The following is an 18,295-nucleotide window of genomic DNA, read 5'->3' on the forward strand; positions in this document are numbered from 1 at the left end:
TGTGATTATTTTTTTCATGGCACTTATTGTCTCTGAAAGGGAACCTGAATCAATTTTACACATCATGGTCTGTACTGGTTTTGGGGGAGGACTTTTGCATGTGTGAAAAAAGTTGTATAAAGCATTTTGTGGTGAGAGGGAGCATGCACAAAACCTATCAAATAGCTGTCACATGAGTTAGCGCTGGTTGGTGCTGAAGACAGAAACTTTGAAAATTAAAAGAATCAGAGGGCCAGCAATTAGGCAGAAGTGAGGTTATCAGACCTCTGTAGCCTGCTCCTCATCTCTGCTTGGGGCTAACAGCTCAAGACTTCATAAGCTGCTATGAGCATAACACTGAATTTATGCCTTTATGATACATTCAAGTTATCACATATTATTCTTTATTGTTCAGCAGAGCCCAAGAAGAAATGTCTTTCAATGTGTGTCGCTGTCCATGGTGCTGAAACAGTTAGGTCTGTGATTTTCTCAGAGTTTTTTGCAGTTGTTCTGTCTTACTGCCTAATTGTCAGCTGGGTTTTTCCATTTCTGGCCACACATCCCTTTCCCCATCATAAGGAAATTGTCATTTGATTTACACAGAGAATGTATGAATTATTAATCATAACAAATCTTGTGTCACTTCGCATTCTATGACTGCTTGGGACCCTGACTGGAGACAAAAAGCAACTACTACTACCACTACTGCAACTAAAACAACAACTACTACTACTACTACTACTACTTCAACTACTAATAGTACTACTACTACCACTAATAGTACGACTACTACTGATAATAATAATGCAATGAATTTTCTGTTCAGTGATATATTAAGAAGGAATATTTTGTAACAGAACAAGAAAACTTTAAATGAGTCATAAGCATACAGGTACAGCATATTCCGAATATGCCTTCCGACTAAGTGAAAAATAATTGATAAGTCTTTTTTTTAGCAACCCATAACACATTCCGTTTGTAATTTGATTTTAAAGTCAATTAAAAGTTGTTGTTTTTTTTTTTATTCCATACTGTGTACAGACATTTATTTATTGTGATATGAATAATGTGTGTCTTTATTGAATAAATAGTGGCTGGTTTTTACCCATGGTGCTTAAAAGTGCATTTCTATTATGGTTTGTTAGTGCAAATATAATGTTTACGTTTATTTAGTATTTAGGTTTTTGTCTTGAAGTAAACACACATTGGTCAATAAAATAAACTCTCATTCCATAAGCTACTTTTTTGTAACAATCTTTGTACAATATATTGTGGCGTTTATGTTTTACATGTGGCACACAGTTCGTGTTGAAGTGGGTGAACATGTGGTGCCTTGAGACATTGTTGAGAATATTGTATGCAGGTGTAAAGAGTAAAAAGCGACTCATGGTGCCGCTGTAGGCCAGCACACAGTTTGCACCGACATCTCCACCCACTGTTACTGCATTAAAATCGGTTGTTAATTTTCAGTAGAATCCCCTCATTCCCCGGCTGATTTTCATCGCGTTCGATGTTGTAGCATGTTGGATTATTAACCTATTTTGGAATTTGACTTTTTGTTGAGTAGGCCTACAGTAATTTGCACACGTTGTGGGCTTGTGTTTTTTCCGACGATGGGAGACAAAGGATTTCCACCGCTTCGTCCGATCTTCTGCTTTGCTTCCTTTATTGTAACGCTGCACCTCGTTAATGGAGACCTGAGTTATTCTATTCCAGAAGAAATGAAACGCGAGTCTGTTATTGGAAATATAGCTAAAGATCTCGGTCTTGATCTGAGGACATTATCTTCTCGAAAGGCCCGTATTGACTTTGAGGGTGCTCGTAAGCGGTACTGTGATATTAATCTGAGTACTGGAGATTTGATCACATCGGAGAGAATTGACAGAGAAAGCCTTTGTGGCAAGAAACCGTCGTGTGTTGTTGCGGTTGATCTGGTATTGGAAAATCCTCTGGAGCTTCATCGACTAAGTCTTCATATTCAAGATGTGAACGACAACTCGCCAAAATTCAAAAAACAATTGATTGAAATGGAAATAAGCGAGTCAGCCGACAAGGGTAACCGTTTCTCTATCGAAGGGGCCCATGACGCAGATATAGGTCAAAATGCTGTTCAAAGTTACAGCCTAGAAAAGAACGACAACTTTATTCTCGCTGTTGACAGCAACAAGGTTGAACTGGTACTGGAGAACACACTTGATCGAGAGAAACAAAAAGAGATTAATTTGCTTCTGACAGCTTTAGATGGTGGCTCTCCTCAGAGATCAGGTACTGTAGTCATACACGTCACTGTGCTGGATGCTAATGATAACGCCCCAGTGTTCAGTCAGGCCGTTTACAAAGCCAGTCTGCCTGAAAACTCTCCTCCAGATACTTTAGTGATTACTGTTAGTGCTACTGACGCAGATGAAGGAGTGAACGGAGATGTGACATATGACTTAAGCCATGTGTCTGACGACGATGTAAATGCATTTTCTATTGATTCTAAAACGGGAGAGATCAGAGTGACTGGTTTGATTGACTTTGAAGAAAGCAGTTCTTTTGAAATGAGCGTGGAATCCAAAGATGGTTTGGGACTAACCTCTTATGCTAAGGTTATAATAGATGTTACTGATATGAATGATAATGCTCCAGTTATATACCTGAAATCACTGTCTAATCCCATACCTGAGAATGTGTCACCTGGTACAGAAGTGGGCATCATTAACGTGCAGGATAGAGACTCTGAGAATAACAGACAGGTCCGCTGCTCCATTCAGCAAAACGCCCCTTTTAAGTTGGTTCCTTCTATTAAAAACTATTATTCTCTGGTGACCACAGGACAACTGGACCGTGAAGTAGTGTCTGATTACAACATTACAATCACTGCCAGTGACGAGGGCTCTCCACCTCTGTCCTCCTCTAAAAGTGTTGAGTTATCTGTAGCAGACATCAACGACAACCCACCTGTGTTTGAGGAACAGTCGTACAGCGCATATGTGAGTGAAAATAACAAACCTGGCTCCACTTTATGTTCCGTTAGTGCTCGAGACCCCGACTGGAGACAAAACGGTACAGTGATTTATTCTCTGTTACCCGGTGAGGTGAACGGTGCCCCGGTGTCGTCCTATGTGTCTGTTAACGGAGACACGGGGGTGATCCACGCTGTGAGGTCGTTTGATTATGAACAGTTCAGGAGCTTTAAGGTCCACGTGATGGGCAGAGACAACGGTTCTCCTCCGCTGAGCAGCAACGTGACCGTCAGTGTGTTCATATCGGATGTGAATGACAACTCTCCTCAGATACTGTACCCCGGGCCGGAGGGCAACTCCTTCATGACCGAGCTGGTCCCCAAAGCTGCACACGGAGGCTCTCTGGTGTCCAAAGTGATAGCGGTGGACGCGGACTCCGGACAGAACGCCTGGCTGTCCTATGATATAGTGAAATCCACAGATCCGGGCCTTTTCACTATTGGTGTGCACAGCGGAGAGATCAGGACACAGCGGGACATTTCCGAGTCTGACAGCATGAAACAGAACCTGATTGTGTCAGTGAAAGATAACGGACAGCCCTCTCTGTCTGCCACCTGTTCCATGTATTTACTGATTTCTGATAACTTGGCTGAGGTGCCAGAACTGAAGGACATTTCTTATGATGAGAAGAATTCCAAACTGACGTCTTATCTGATCATCGCGCTGGTGTCTGTGTCGACGTTTTTCCTGACCTTCATCATCATCAACCTGGGTGTGAGGTTTTGTCGCAGGAGAAAGCCCAGACTGTTGTTTGATGGAGCAGTTGCCATCCCCAGCGCTTATCTCCCTCCTAATTACGCAGATGTTGACGGCACAGGAACTTTACGCAGCACTTACAATTATGACGCCTACCTGACAACAGGTTCAAGAACCAGTGACTTCAAGTTCGTGTCATCTTACAATGACAACACACTGCCTGCTGACCAGACTATGAGGAAAAGTCCATCAGACTTTGCTGATGCGTTCGACGACTTAGAGCCGTCTGCAGAGGTAGGAACCGTTTACTTCACTGACAACAGTGCATGACATTTTATTGAGTCCTTTTAATGTCTGTGTCGCTCCAGCATGAGTTTGTGTCTCTGACAGTGAATATGCAGCCGCTGAAGCAAACATTTTGTATCATGTAGGGAAACATTTATTGGTCGGCTTTGACGTCGTAAATTACACCAGAAATTTATTACATCTTTTTGTGTTTTGTGCTTCAACAGTGGTACTCCTCACTTGTCTGTTTGTAAGACGTGTTTTTTATTTTTCATTTTTCGTTACTGTTTAAACGTTTGTCATATCATATGAGGCTCTCCGTCAGAAAGATGAACGTTGAATGTGATTACATGATGGGATTGTTATTTCTATCATGTGAGTCAGTTGTTGATTTTATACTTCTGCTGTTTGTAGATGATGTTAATTGTGAGTAAATCGCTATGTAGAATAACACAATCATTCGCGACCAAGGAGTGACTTCAACCTGTCTTTTGCAAGCAGACTATCTGGGCCGAAAGGAAATCTTGATCTTTAAAAGAACAATTTTACCAGCAAAGTGGTTATGAGTGGAGCTGTCGCAGAGCTATTTTTTAATCAAGCATTAATGCAGGATGTCATTGGTCTTTGTTTTTACATATTTTGCTGTTAAACATCTTTTCAGTTTGCGTCAGTGGTTGTCACTTATTGGCATGATGCAAACAAAGCCCTTGTTTCTAAGTGAGCCGAGGCGTGTGTGGCTAACGGTTTATATATTAATTATAGTTGGTGTTTACGTTTTTGAAATTGTCGGAAACTCAGAATAGCACAGTCTAAGAACAGTGACCAGGAGACCAAAACAAAGTTCAGTATGTTAGTGCCACCAGCCCTGTTAAATCTTAAGGTATCTGTTCATGGTGCTGAAACACTCCTCAGGCGCTCACGCACACCCGCAACCGTAGATGACCTTTTCTCCTCCTTCATGGTGTTGCATTTGCGACATCTGGTTCTTGTTGGACTTCGGAATGAGACCGGGTAGGGTTCTTCATGACAATGCTGATCATGATCGGAATGTGATTTAAATGCAATGACAACTTTGAATTATTGTAGTTTATGCTGTTGCATCAGTCCATTGTCTTAATATGGAGCGCGCAACACTTTCATGTTACTACATTTTTTATTTATTTATTTATTTTTTACAGTGGTAGTATTGTACTCACAGTTTAGCGGACTTCTCTTTCACATGCTCAAACAGTAGCATTCATTAGTGTATTGCCTACTTCCTATGTACAGACACATTTAGAAATCTAAAGCAAAGACAGTATACATTCCACATCATTTCTCATAAAGCTAAGCTGTACTGGGGTCGGTGACATCTACATCTGTATAGCTGAGCCAATGAATAAAAACCCCGTGTGTGTTTGAAGAATATGAAACATTTACTGCACATGCACAGTACATTTGAGCGTGAGTGAATATAATATTAATGTGGTTTGAAACATGGTGGACAATATTCTATTACATTCTTGAGTGGAGACTAAAAATGACTCATGGTGTCGCTGTTGGCTGACGGATAACAGGCTCTTACCACTCCACCCACTGCTATATGGACATCAGCTGCAGATTTTCCAGACAAACGGTTACATATCCGAACATATTGTGTTGTAGTGATTGCTCTGATGTGTTGGATCGTTTGGTGTTTTTAGACGGTTTTTATTATTTCGCAGTCGGAGTTGTAAGTTTTACAAGCTGATGACGCCTTTTTGTGTCAGGATGGGAGACAAAGGATTTCCACCGCTTCGCCCGATCCTCTGCTTTGCTTCCTTTATTGTAACGCTGCACCTCGTTAATGGAGACCTGAGTTATTCTATCCCAGAAGAGATGAAACGCGAGTCTGTTATTGGAAATATAGCCAAAGATCTCGGTCTTGATCTGAGGACATTATCTTCCCGAAAGGCCCGTGTGGATTTTGCGGGGACTCGTAAACTATACTGTGATATTAATCTGAGTACTGGAGATTTGATCACATCGGAGAGAATTGACAGAGAAAGCCTTTGTGGCAAGAAACCCTCGTGTGTTGTGAAGGTCGATCTGGTGTTGGAAAATCCTCTGGAGCTTCATCGACTAAGTCTTCATATTCAAGATGTGAACGACAACTCGCCAAAATTCAAAGAAAATTTGATTGAAATGGAAATAAGAGAGTCTGCTGAAAAGGGTAACCGATTCTCCATTGAGGAGGCCCATGACGCAGATATAGGTCAAAATGCTGTTCAAAGATACAGCCTACAAAAGAACGACAACTTTATTCTCGCTGTTGACAGCAACAAGGTTGAACTCGTACTAGAGAATAAACTTGATCGAGAAATGCAAAAAGAGATTAATTTGCTTCTGACAGCTTTAGATGGTGGCTCTCCTCAGAGATCAGGTACTGTAGTGATACACGTCACTGTGCTGGATGCTAATGATAACGCCCCAGTGTTCAGCCAGGCCGTTTATAAAGCCAGTCTGCCTGAAAACTCTCCTCCAGATACTTTAGTGATTACTGTTAGTGCTATTGACGCAGATGAAGGAGTGAACGGAGATGTGACATTTGACTTAAGCCATGTGTCGGATGACGATGTAAATGTGTTTTTCATTGATTCTAAAAGTGGAGTAATTAGAGCAACTGGTTTGATTGACTTTGAAGAAAGCAGTTCTTTTGAAATGAGAGTAAAAGCTAAAGATGGTTTGGGGCTAACTTCTTATGCCAAAGTGATAATAGATGTTACTGATATTAATGACAATGCTCCAGTGATTAATCTGAAATCACTGACAAATCCTATACCTGAGAATGTGTCACCTGGTACAGAGGTGGGCATCATTAACGTGCAGGATAGAGATTCTGAGAATAACGGACAGGTCCGCTGCTCCATTCAACAAAACGCTCCTTTTAAGTTGGTTCCTTCTATTAAAAACTATTATTCTCTGGTGACCACAGGACAACTGGACCGTGAAGTAGTGTCTGATTACAACATTACAATCACTGCCACTGACGAGGGCTCTCCACCTCTGTCCTCCTCTAAAACTGTTGAGTTATCTGTAGCAGACATCAACGACAACCCACCTGTGTTTGAGAAACAGTCGTACAGCGCATATGTGAGTGAAAATAACAAACCTGGCTCCACTTTATGTTCCGTTAGTGCTCGAGACCCCGACTGGAGACAAAACGGTACAGTGATTTATTCTCTGTTACCCGGTGAGGTGAACGGTGCCCCGGTGTCGTCCTATGTGTCTGTTAACGGAGACACGGGGGTGATCCACGCTGTGAGGTCGTTTGATTATGAACAGTTCAGGAGTTTTAAAGTCCACGTGATGGGCAGAGACAACGGTTCTCCTCCGCTGAGCAGCAACGTGACCGTCAGTGTGTTCATATCGGATGTGAATGACAACTCTCCTCAGATACTGTACCCCGGGCCGGAGGGCAACTCCTTCATGACCGAGCTGGTCCCCAAAGCTGCACACGGAGGCTCTCTGGTGTCCAAAGTGATAGCGGTGGACGCGGACTCCGGACAGAACGCCTGGCTGTCCTATGATATAGTGAAATCCACCGATCCGGGCCTTTTCACTATTGGTGTGCACAGCGGAGAGATCAGGACACAGCGGGACATTTCCGAGTCTGACAGCATGAAACAGAACCTGATTGTGTCAGTGAAAGATAACGGACAGCCCTCTCTGTCTGCCACCTGTTCCATGTATTTACTGATTTCTGATAACTTGGCTGAGGTGCCAGAACTGAAGGACATTTCTTATGATGAGAAGAATTCCAAACTGACGTCTTATCTGATCATCGCGCTGGTGTCTGTGTCGACGTTTTTCCTGACCTTCATCATCATCATCCTGGGTGTGAGGTTTTGTCGCAGGAGAAAGCCCAGACTGTTGTTTGATGGAGCAGTTGCCATCCCCAGCGCTTATCTTCCTCCTAATTACGCAGATGTTGACGGCACAGGAACTTTACGCAGCACTTACAATTATGACGCCTACCTGACAACAGGTTCAAGAACCAGTGACTTTAAGTTCGTGTCATCTTACAATGACAACACACTGCCTGCTGACCAGACTCTGAGGAAAAGTCCATCAGACTTTGCTGATGCGTTCGAAGACTTGGAGCCGTCTGCAGAGGTAGGATCCGTTTACTTCACTGACAACAGTGCATGTTTGACTTTTTATTGAGTTCTTTTAATGTCCGTGTGGCTGCAGCATGAGTTTGTGTCTCTGACAGTGAATATGCAGCCGCTGAAGCAAACATTTTGTATCATGTAGGGAAACATTTATTGGTCGGCGTTAACGTCGTAAATTACACCAGAAATTTATTACATATTTTGTCTTTTGTGCTTCAACAGTGGTACTCCTCAAGTGTTGTCTATTTGTAAGACGTGTTTTTTATTTTTCATTTTTCGTTATTGTTCAAACGTTTGTCATTTCATCTCATATTCTCCTTCAGAAAGATGAACGTTGAATGTGATTACATGATGGGATTGTCATTTCTATCTTGTGAGTCAGTTGTTGATTTTATACTTCTGTTGCTTGTAGATTATATTAATCGTGAATAATTCGCTATGTAGAATAACACAATCATTCGCGACCAAGGAGTGACTTCAACCTGTCCTTTGCAAGCAAACAATCTGGGCCGAAAGGAAATCTTGATCGTTAAAAGAACAATTTTACCAGCAAAGTGGTTATGAGTGGAGCTGTCGCAGAGCTATTTTTTAATCAAGCATTTAATGCAGGATGTCATTGGTCTTTGCTTTTACATATTTTGCTGTTAAACATCTTTTCAGTTTGCGTCAGTGGTTGTCACTTACTGGCATGATGCAACCAAAGCCCTTGTTTCTAAGTGAGCCGAGGCGTGTGTGGTTAACGGTTTATATATTAATTTTAGTCGGTGTTTACTTTTGTGAAATTGTCGTAAACTCAGAATAGCACAGTCTAAGAACAGTGACCAGGAGACCAAAACAAAGTTCAGTATGTTAGTGCCACCAGCCCTGTTAAATCTTAAGGTATCTGTTCATGGTGCTGAAACACTCCTCAGGCGCTCACGCACACCCGCAACCGTAGATGACTTTTTCTCCTCCTTCATGGTGTTGCATTTGCGACATCTGGTTCTTGTTGGACTTCGGAATGAGACCGGGTAGGGTTCTTCATGACAATGCTGATCATGATCGGATTGTGATTTAAATGCAATGACAACTTTGAATTATTGTAGTTTATGCTGTTGCATCAGCCCATTGTCTCAATATGGAGCGCAACACTTTTATGTTACTACATTTTTTATTTATTTATTTATTTTTTACAGTGGTAGTATTGTACTCACAGTTTAGCGGACTTCTCTTTCACATGCTCAAACAGTAGCATTCATTAGTGTATTGCCTACTTCCTATGTACAGACACATTTAGAAATCTAAAGCAAAGACAGTATACATTCCACATCATTTCTCATAAAGCTAAGCTGTACTGGGGTCGGTGACATCTACATCTGTATAGCTGAGCCAATGAATAAAAACCCCGTGTGTGTTTGAAGAATATGAAACATTTACTGCACATGCACAGTACATTTGAGCGTGAGTGAATATAATATTAATGTGGTTTGAAACTTTGTGGACAATATTCTATTACATTCTTGAGTGGAGACTAAAAATGACTCATGGTGTCGCTGTTGGCTGACGGATAACAGGCTCTTACCACTCCACCCACTGCTATATGGACATCAGCTGCAGATTTTCCAGACAAACGGTTACATATTCGAGCATATTGTGTTGTAGTGATTGCTCTGATGTGTTGGATCGTTTGGTGTTTTTAGATGGTTTTTATTGTTTCGCAGTCGGAGTTATAAATCGTACAAGCTGAGGACGCCTTTTTGTGTCAGGATGGGAGACAAAGGATTTCCACCGCTTCGCCCGATCCTCTGCTTTGCTTCCTTTATTGTAACGCTGCACCTCGTTTATGGAGACCTGAGTTATTCTATCCCAGAAGAGATGAAACGCGAGTCTGTTATTGGAAATATAGCCAAAGATCTCGGTCTTGATCTGAGGACATTATCTTCCCGAAAGGCCCGTGTGGATTTTGCGGGGACTCGTAAGCGGTACTGTGATATTAATCTGAGTACTGGAGATTTGATCACATCGGAGAGAATTGACAGAGAAAGCCTTTGTGGCAAGAAACCGTCGTGTGTTGTGAAGGTTGATCTGGTGTTAGAAAATCCTCTGGAGCTTCATCGACTCAGTCTTCATATTCAAGATGTGAACGACAACTCCCCAAAATTCAAAAAACAATTGACTGAAGTGGAAATAAGCGAGTCAGCGGTCAAGGGTAACCGCTTCTCCATCGAGGAGGCCCATGACTCAGATATAGGTCAAAATGCTGTTCAAAGATACAGCCTAGAAAAGAACGAGAACTTTATTCTCGCTGTTGACAGCAACAAGGTTGAACTGGTACTTGAGAATGCACTTGATCGAGAAAAGCAAGAACAGATTAATTTGCTTCTGACAGCTTTAGATGGTGGCTCTCCTCAGAGATCAGGTACTGTAGTCATACACGTCACTGTGCTGGATGCTAATGATAACGCCCCAGTGTTCAGTCAGGCCGTTTATAAAGCCAGTCTGCCTGAAAACTCTCCTCCAGATACTTTAGTGATTACTGTAAGTGCTACTGACGCAGATGAAGGAGTGAATGGAGATGTGACATATGACTTAAGCCATGTGTCTGACGACGATGTAAATGTGTTTTCTATTGATTCTAAAAGTGGAGAAATTAAAGTAACTGGTTTGATTGACTTTGAAGAAAGCAGTTCTTTTGAGATGAGAGTGGAAGCTAAAGATGGTTTAGGACTCATCTCGTACGCGAAAGTTATAATAGACGTTACTGATGTAAATGACAATGCCCCTGTTATTTACCTTAAATCACTGACTAACCCCATACCTGAGGATGTGTCACCTGGTACAGAGGTGGGCATCATTAACGTGCAGGATCGAGACTCTGAGAATAACAGACAGGTCCGCTGCTCCATTCAGCAAAACGCCCCTTTTAAGTTGGTTCCTTCTATTAAAAACTATTATTCTCTGGTGACCACAGGACACCTGGACCGTGAAGTAGTGTCTGATTACAACATTACAATCACTGCCAGTGACGAGGGCTCTCCACCTCTGTCCTCCTCTAAAACTGTTGAGTTATCTGTAGCAGACATCAACGACAACCCACCTGTGTTTGAGAAACAGTCGTACAGCGCATATGTGAGTGAAAATAACAAACCTGGCTCCAATTTATGTTCCGTTAGTGCTCGAGACCCCGACTGGAGACAAAACGGTACAGTGATTTATTCTCTGTTACCCGGTGAGGTGAACGGTGCCCCGGTGTCCTCCTATGTGTCTGTTAACGGAGACACGGGGGTGATCCACGCTGTGAGGTCGTTTGATTATGAACAGTTGAGGAGCTTTAAAGTCCACGTGATGGGCAGAGACAACGGTTCTCCTCCGCTGAGCAGCAACGTGACCGTCAGTGTGTTCATATCGGATGTAAATGACAACTCTCCTCAGATACTGTACCCCGGTCCGGAGGGCAACTCCTTCATGACCGAGCTGGTCCCCAAAGCTGCACACGGAGGCTCTCTGGTGTCCAAAGTGATAGCGGTTGACGCGGACTCTGGACAGAACGCCTGGCTGTCGTATGATATAGTGAAATCCACCGATCCGGGCCTTTTCACTATTGGTGTGCACAGCGGAGAGATCAGGACACAGCGGGACATTTCCGAGTCTGACAGCATGAAACAGAACCTGATTGTGTCAGTGAAAGATAACGGACAGCCCTCTCTGTCTGCCACCTGTTCCATGTATTTACTGATTTCTGATAACTTGGCTGAGGTGCCAGAACTGAAGGATATTTCTTATGATGAGAAGAATTCCAAACTGACGTCTTATCTGATCATCGCGCTGGTGTCTGTGTCGACGTTTTTCCTGACCTTCATCATCATCATCCTGGGTGTGAGGTTTTGTCGCAGGAGAAAGCCCAGGCTGTTGTTTGATGGAGCAGTTGCCATCCCCAGCGCTTATCTCCCTCCTAATTACGCAGATGTTGACGGCACAGGAACTTTACGCAGCACTTACAATTATGACGCCTACCTGACAACAGGTTCAAGAACCAGTGACTTTAAGTTCGTGTCATCTTACAATGACAACACACTGCCTGCTGACCAGACTCTGAGGAAAAGTCCGTCAGACTTTGCTGATGCGTTCGAGGACTTGGAGCCGTCTGCAGAGGTAGGAACTGTTTAAAGTAGTTACATTTTCACATTGTATGTTGGGCTTTAAAGAAATTAATCCTTCCTTTGTCTTTTTGCCTGCAGCATATGTTTTTGTACTCGAAATTTAAAAGTGATTGTGTGGTCGTCCAAATGAAGTGTTTGCATTAAGATTGATCTTTCATTTCTGTAGTCACTGCGTATATTTTGGATTACGCTGAAAAGTGATTTCATAGGCTTTCTTTCTTTCTTTCTTTTTTTAAACATAGAAGGACCCTTTACTTCGTGTCTGCCTCGAGGTGTTTTTTATTTTTCATTTTTCGTTCATGTCTACACAGCTGTCAACTCTCTCAGGAGATGAAGTGTGAATGTGGATATGAATAGTTAATTTTCATCATGAAATTCATTTTATTGATTTCATAATCCTGCTGTTTGTGAATTATGTAAGGTGAGGGCGATTTGCTTGAATAACAATCTGTCGCCACCAAGTAGTTACTTCAACCTTATCTTTGCCTGCAGAAACAACAGTTAATAGAACGTTTTTACCAGTAAAATGTTCTCACGAGTAAAGCTGTCACAGAATTATTTTTTCAATCCACAATTTTTCGTGGGCGTTAGAGGTTCTTACGTTTACATCTTTAGCTTTATAACCTCTTTTCAGCACGTGCCATTGATTCTCACTTACCGTCAGCAAGTAATCGAGATAAAGCTCCTATTTCTGAGTCAACCGAGGGGTAGGTGGCTGAAGGTTCAGGTCGAAGTAAAGGACAGTGTTTTCGTTGTTACAAAATTACAGTTTAAGAACACTGGCTGGAGACAGAGTTCAATGTCTTGCCAAATACGACGGTATCTGTCCATGGTGCTGAAACATTGCTCAAGCCCTTAGGCACCACTGCAACTGAAGATGTAGTTTTTTCCTCCGCCATGGTGTCTGAATTTCAATGATAATGTTGTTGATGATAATAATTATGATTTGGTTTTATATCCAATGAGGAATTCTGATTGTTATAAATTATGTAATTGCTTGACATAGATTGAGACCGCGCAACCACAGTTTTTATTACAATAATAGTTTACACTTTATTTGAATAGTCTGCATACAGGTAGTTGATAGAGTGTCTGTAACATTTTAACACAGATTATAATTTTAGATTACACAATTCAACTGTTTTGCTTTTCTCTATATTTAACAGATTATAAAGTATATGCTACAGTTCATTACATATTCTCGGGGACATTTTGTTGAACTTGAACTATTATTCACTGAACCTGTTCTACATAGGTTCAGTGAATAATTCCACTCCACCTGAATTATTCTGACAATATGTAAAAATGATTCTGAATTATTATATCGGCCTATATTGCATAGAATATATGTTTAACATCTACAGAATGAAGCAAAACGGTGTAAATTGTTGATTCTCAACCAATTAGCTGCTGAAATGTTACAAATACTTTCTAAAGTATTTATAGGTGAATATCCAAAGAAAGTGTTACCCAACAATATGTTTTCAGTGATATTAAATGTTACAGTGTTGTACTCAAATTTTGCTGGTCTTTTCTTTCAGGGGCTCAAACAGTAGGATTCATTTTTCCTCTGTTTGGGAGCTTTTAGAGTTCTAAATTAAAGATAATATAGAGTTCGGCGTTACGGGTGTCAGCAACACCTATCTCCAAAGCTGAGCCAATTACAATGAATAGATAGCTTGTTTCGTTATTTTAGATTGTATTTTAGGGCGTTTGCCTTAGAGCCGCTGGAGAGTGACAGGAAATGGGCGAGAGAGAAAGGTAATGACATGCAGCAAGGGTCCGCAGGTTGGATTCGAACCTATCCCGCTGCTTAGAACTCATTCTACAACGGGGCTGGAGGGAGACCCACGAGTGTCTTTTTAAGAAAATAAAAGATATATCGTACATGCAAATTCCATTTCGAAGTGTGTGCATATGATTTTGATGTTGTGTGTGACTTTGGGGGCATTATTTTATTACCTCTTTGAGTTGCGACTAAAAGTTACTCATGGTGTCGCTGTTGGCTGACGGATAACAGGCTCTCACCACTCCACCTACTACTATATGGATATCAGCTGCAGATTATTCCAGACAAACGGTTGCATATCCGAACATATTGTATTGCGTACATTGCTCTGATGTGTTGGATCGTTTGGTGTTTTTAGACGGTTTTTATTATTTCGCAGTGGGAGTTATTAGTTGTACAAGCTGAGGACGTCTTTTTGTGTCAGGATGGGAGACAAAGGATTTCCACCGCTTCGTCCCATCCTCTGCTTTGCTTCCTTCATTGTAACGCTGCACCTCGTTAATGGAGACCTGAGTTATTCTATCCCAGAAGAGATGAAACGCGAGTCTGTTATTGGACATATAGCCAAAGATCTCGGTCTTGATCTGAGGACATTATCTTCCCGAAAGGCCCGTGTGGATTTTGAGGAAACAAGTAAGCAGTACTGTGATATTAATCTGAGTACTGGAGATTTGGTCACATCGGAGAGAATTGACAGAGAAAGCCTTTGTGGCAAGAAACCGTCGTGTGTTGTGAAGGTTGATTTAGTGTTAGAAAATCCTCTGCAGCTTCATCGACTAAGTCTTCATATTCAAGATGTGAACGACAACTTGCCGCAATTCAAAGATAATCTGATTGAAATGGAAATAAGCGAATCTGCTGAAAAGGGTAACCGTTTCTCTATCGAGGAGGCCCATGACGCAGATATAGGTCAAAATGCTGTTCAAAGATACAGCCTAGAAAAGAACGAGAACTTTATTCTCGCTGTTGACAGCAACAAGGTCGAACTAGTGTTGGAGAATAAACTTGATCGCGAAAAGCAAAAGGAGATTAATTTGCTTCTGACCGCTTTAGATGGTGGCTCTCCTCAGAGATCAGGTACTGTAGTGATACACGTCACTGTGCTGGATGCTAATGATAACGCCCCAGTGTTCAGCCAGGCCGTTTATAAAGCCAGTCTGCCTGAAAACTCTCCTCCAGATACCATAGTGATTACTGTTAGTGCAACTGACGCAGATGAAGGAGTCAATGGAGATGTGACATATGATTTTGGTCACGTATCAGATGATGACATAAATGTTTTCTCAATCGATCCTAAAACTGGAGAAATTAAAGTAACTGGAGTGATTGACTTTGAGAAAATGAGTTCTTTTGAAATGAGAATAAAAGCTAAAGATGGTTTAGGTTTAACCTCTTATGCTAAAGTTATAATAGATGTTACTGATATGAATGATAATGCTCCAGTCATATACCTGAAATCATTGACTAACCCCATACCTGAGAATGTGTCACCTGGTACAGAGGTGGGCATCATTAACGTGCAGGATAGAGACTCTGAGAATAACAGACAGGTCCGCTGCTCCATTCAACAAAACGCTCCTTTTAAGTTGGTTCCTTCTATTAAAAACTATTATTCTCTGGTGACCACAGGACAACTGGACCGTGAAGTAGTGTCTGATTACAACATTACAATCACTGCCAGTGACGAGGGCTCTCCACCTCTGTCCTCCTCTAAAAGTGTTGAGTTATCTGTAGCAGACATCAACGACAACCCACCTGTGTTTGAGAAACAGTCGTACAGCGCATATGTGAGTGAAAATAACAAACCTGGCTCCAATTTATGTTCCGTTAGTGCTCGAGACCCCGACTGGAGACAAAACGGTACAGTGATTTATTCTCTGTTACCTGGTGAGGTGAACGGTGCCCCGGTGTCCTCCTATGTGTCTGTTAACGGAGACACGGGGGTGATCCACGCTGTGAGGTCGTTTGATTATGAACAGTTGAGGAGTTTTAAAGTCCACGTGATGGGCAGAGACAACGGTTCTCCTCCGCTGAGCAGCAACGTGACCGTCAGTGTGTTCATATCGGATGTGAATGACAACTCTCCTCAGATACTGTATCCCGGGCCGGAGGGCAACTCCTTCATGACCGAGCTGGTCCCCAAAGCTGCACACGGAGGCTCTCTGGTGTCCAAAGTGATCGCGGTGGACGCGGACTCCGGACAGAACGCCTGGCTGTCGTATGATATAGTGAAATCCACAGATCCGGGCCTTTTCACTATTGGTGTCCACAGCGGAGAGATCAGGACACAGCGGGACATTTCCGAGTCTGACAGCATGAAACAGAACCTGATTGTGTCAGTGAAAGATAACGGACAGCCCTCTCTGTCTGCCACCTGTTCGATGTATTTACTGATTTCTGATAACTTGGCTGAGGTGCCAGAACTGAAGGACATTTCTTATGATGAGAAGAATTCCAAACTGACGTCTTATCTGATCATCGCGCTGGTGTCTGTGTCGACGTTTTTCCTGACCTTCATCATCATCATTCTGGGTGTGAGGTTTTGTCGCAGGAGAAAGCCCAGGCTGTTGTTTGATGGAGCAGTTGCCATCCCCAGCGCTTATCTCCCTCCTAATTACGCAGATGTTGACGGGACAGGGACTTTACGCAGCACTTACAATTATGACGCCTACCTGACAACAGGTTCAAGAACCAGTGACTTTAAGTTCGTGTCATCTTACAATGACAACACACTGCCTGCTGACCAGACTATGAGGAAAAGTCCATCAGACTTTGCTGATGCGTTCGACGACTTAGAGCCGTCTGCAGAGGTAGGAACCGTTTACTTCACTGACAACAGTGCATGACATTTTATTGAGTCCTTTTAATGTCTGTGTCGCTCCAGCATGAGTTTGTGTCTCTGACAGTGAATATGCAGCCGCTGAAGGAAACATTTTGTATCATGTAGGGAAACATTTATTGGTCTACGTTAACGTCGTAAATAACACCAGAAATGTATTACATATTTTTGCCTTTTTTGCTTCAACAGTGGTACTCATCACTTGTCTGTTTGTAAGACGTGTTTTTATTTTTCATTTTCTGTTATTGTTTAAACGTTTGTCATTTGATCTCATGGTTCTCCGTCAGAAAGATGAACGTTGAATGTGATTCCTTGACGGAATGGTTAATTATACGTGATTCAGTTCCTTATTTTATGCTGTTGCTGTTTGTAGACAATGTTAATTTTAAGTAATTTCCTATGTAGAAAAACACAATCATTCGCGACCAAGGAGTGACTTCAACCTGATCGTTTGCAAGCAGACAATCTGGGCCCAAAGGAAAACCTTGATAGTTGAAAGAACATTTTTTACAAGCTAAGTTTAGTTTTAAGTGGACCTGTCACAGAACAATTACTTTGATCAAGCATTTAACGCAGGCTGTCGTGGGACTTTGCTTTTACATTATTTACTTCTTATCATGTTTTCTTATTGTTTCAGTGGTTGTCGCTTATTGGGATGATCGAAACAGAGCCCCCTTGTCTGAGTCAGCCGAGGGTGGGTGTCTAATGGCTAAGGTCTAAGTTTAAGTCGCTGTTTACTTTTGTGAAATTGTCTAAACTCAGAATAGCACAGTCTAAGAACAGTGGCCAGGACACCAAAACAAAGTTCAGTATGTTAGTGCCATCAGCCCTGTCAAATTTAAAGGTATCTGTCCATGGTGCTGAAATACTCAAGTGCTCACGGCACACCCGCAACTGTAGATGTCTTGGTGTTGCAGTTGCGACATCTGGTTCTTGATGTGCCTCGAAATGAGACCGGGTTGGTTTCTTAATAATGCTGATGATTATCTGAATGTGATTTACTTGCAATGAGACGTTTGGGTTCTTGTAATTTATGCTATTGCCTCAGCTCATTGTCTTTATATCGAGTGCTCAACCGTTTTATAGTACTACAAACGTTTACAGTGGTAGTATTGTACTCAAATTTGGCTGGTATTTTCTTTCACATGCTCAAACAGTAGCATTAATTAATGTATTGCTTACTTATATGTACAGACACATTTTGAAATCTAAAGCAAAGATAATACATTCCACACCATATTTCATGATTTATCGCACATGCACAGTAGCTACATTTGAAAGTAAGTGAATATAATATTAATGTCGTGTGAGACTTTGTGACGAATATTTCTTGCATAGTAGTGTGAAGATTGCAAGTGACACGTGGTGTCGCTGTTTACTGACGGAAAGCAACGCTGTCACTACTCCACCCACTGCTATATGGATAT

General features: G+C 41.9%; 3 protein-coding genes across 3 annotated transcripts; all 3 read left to right on the forward strand.

Moving 5' to 3' along the window:
• The first annotated feature begins 1,463 nt into the window (after positions 1–1,463).
• Positions 1,464–8,439, forward strand: LOC117260839 (uncharacterized). The gene is made up of 3 exons (XM_078169619.1): positions 1,464–3,977; positions 5,625–8,102; positions 8,425–8,439. Exons 1-3 carry the CDS (start codon positions 1,593–1,595, stop codon positions 8,437–8,439), a joined length of 4,878 nt encoding a protein of 1,625 aa, XP_078025745.1. The 5' UTR covers positions 1,464–1,592.
• A 1,408-nt stretch (positions 8,440–9,847) lies between these two features.
• LOC117261391 (protocadherin gamma-A4-like) lies at positions 9,848–12,247 on the forward strand. The gene has a single exon (XM_078169620.1). It carries the CDS (start codon positions 9,848–9,850, stop codon positions 12,245–12,247), a length of 2,400 nt encoding a protein of 799 aa, XP_078025746.1.
• Positions 12,248–14,454: 2,207 nt separating this feature from the next.
• Positions 14,455–16,875, forward strand: LOC144463852 (protocadherin beta-18-like). The gene has a single exon (XM_078169621.1). It carries the CDS (start codon positions 14,455–14,457, stop codon positions 16,873–16,875), a length of 2,421 nt encoding a protein of 806 aa, XP_078025747.1.
• Positions 16,876–18,295: the final 1,420 nt, after the last annotated feature.

The sequence above is a fragment of the Epinephelus lanceolatus genome, chromosome 7, assembly GCF_041903045.1.
Source record: "Epinephelus lanceolatus isolate andai-2023 chromosome 7, ASM4190304v1, whole genome shotgun sequence".
Taxonomy (NCBI): Eukaryota; Metazoa; Chordata; class Actinopteri; order Perciformes; family Serranidae; genus Epinephelus; species Epinephelus lanceolatus.

Excerpts from the sequence above, each read along its gene's own strand:
- LOC117261391 (XM_078169620.1), top strand. The coding sequence starts at position 9,848 with ATGGGAGACAAAGGATTTCCACCGCTTCGCCCGATCCTCTGCTTTGCT.
- LOC144463852 (XM_078169621.1), top strand. The coding sequence starts at position 14,455 with ATGGGAGACAAAGGATTTCCACCGCTTCGTCCCATCCTCTGCTTTGCT.
- LOC117260839 (XM_078169619.1), top strand. The coding sequence starts at position 1,593 with ATGGGAGACAAAGGATTTCCACCGCTTCGTCCGATCTTCTGCTTTGCT. Across the intron at positions 3,978-5,624 it reads ACTTAGAGCCGTCTGCAGAG|TGTGTTGGATCGTTTGGTGT; the intron begins GTAGGAACCGTT and ends TGATTGCTCTGA.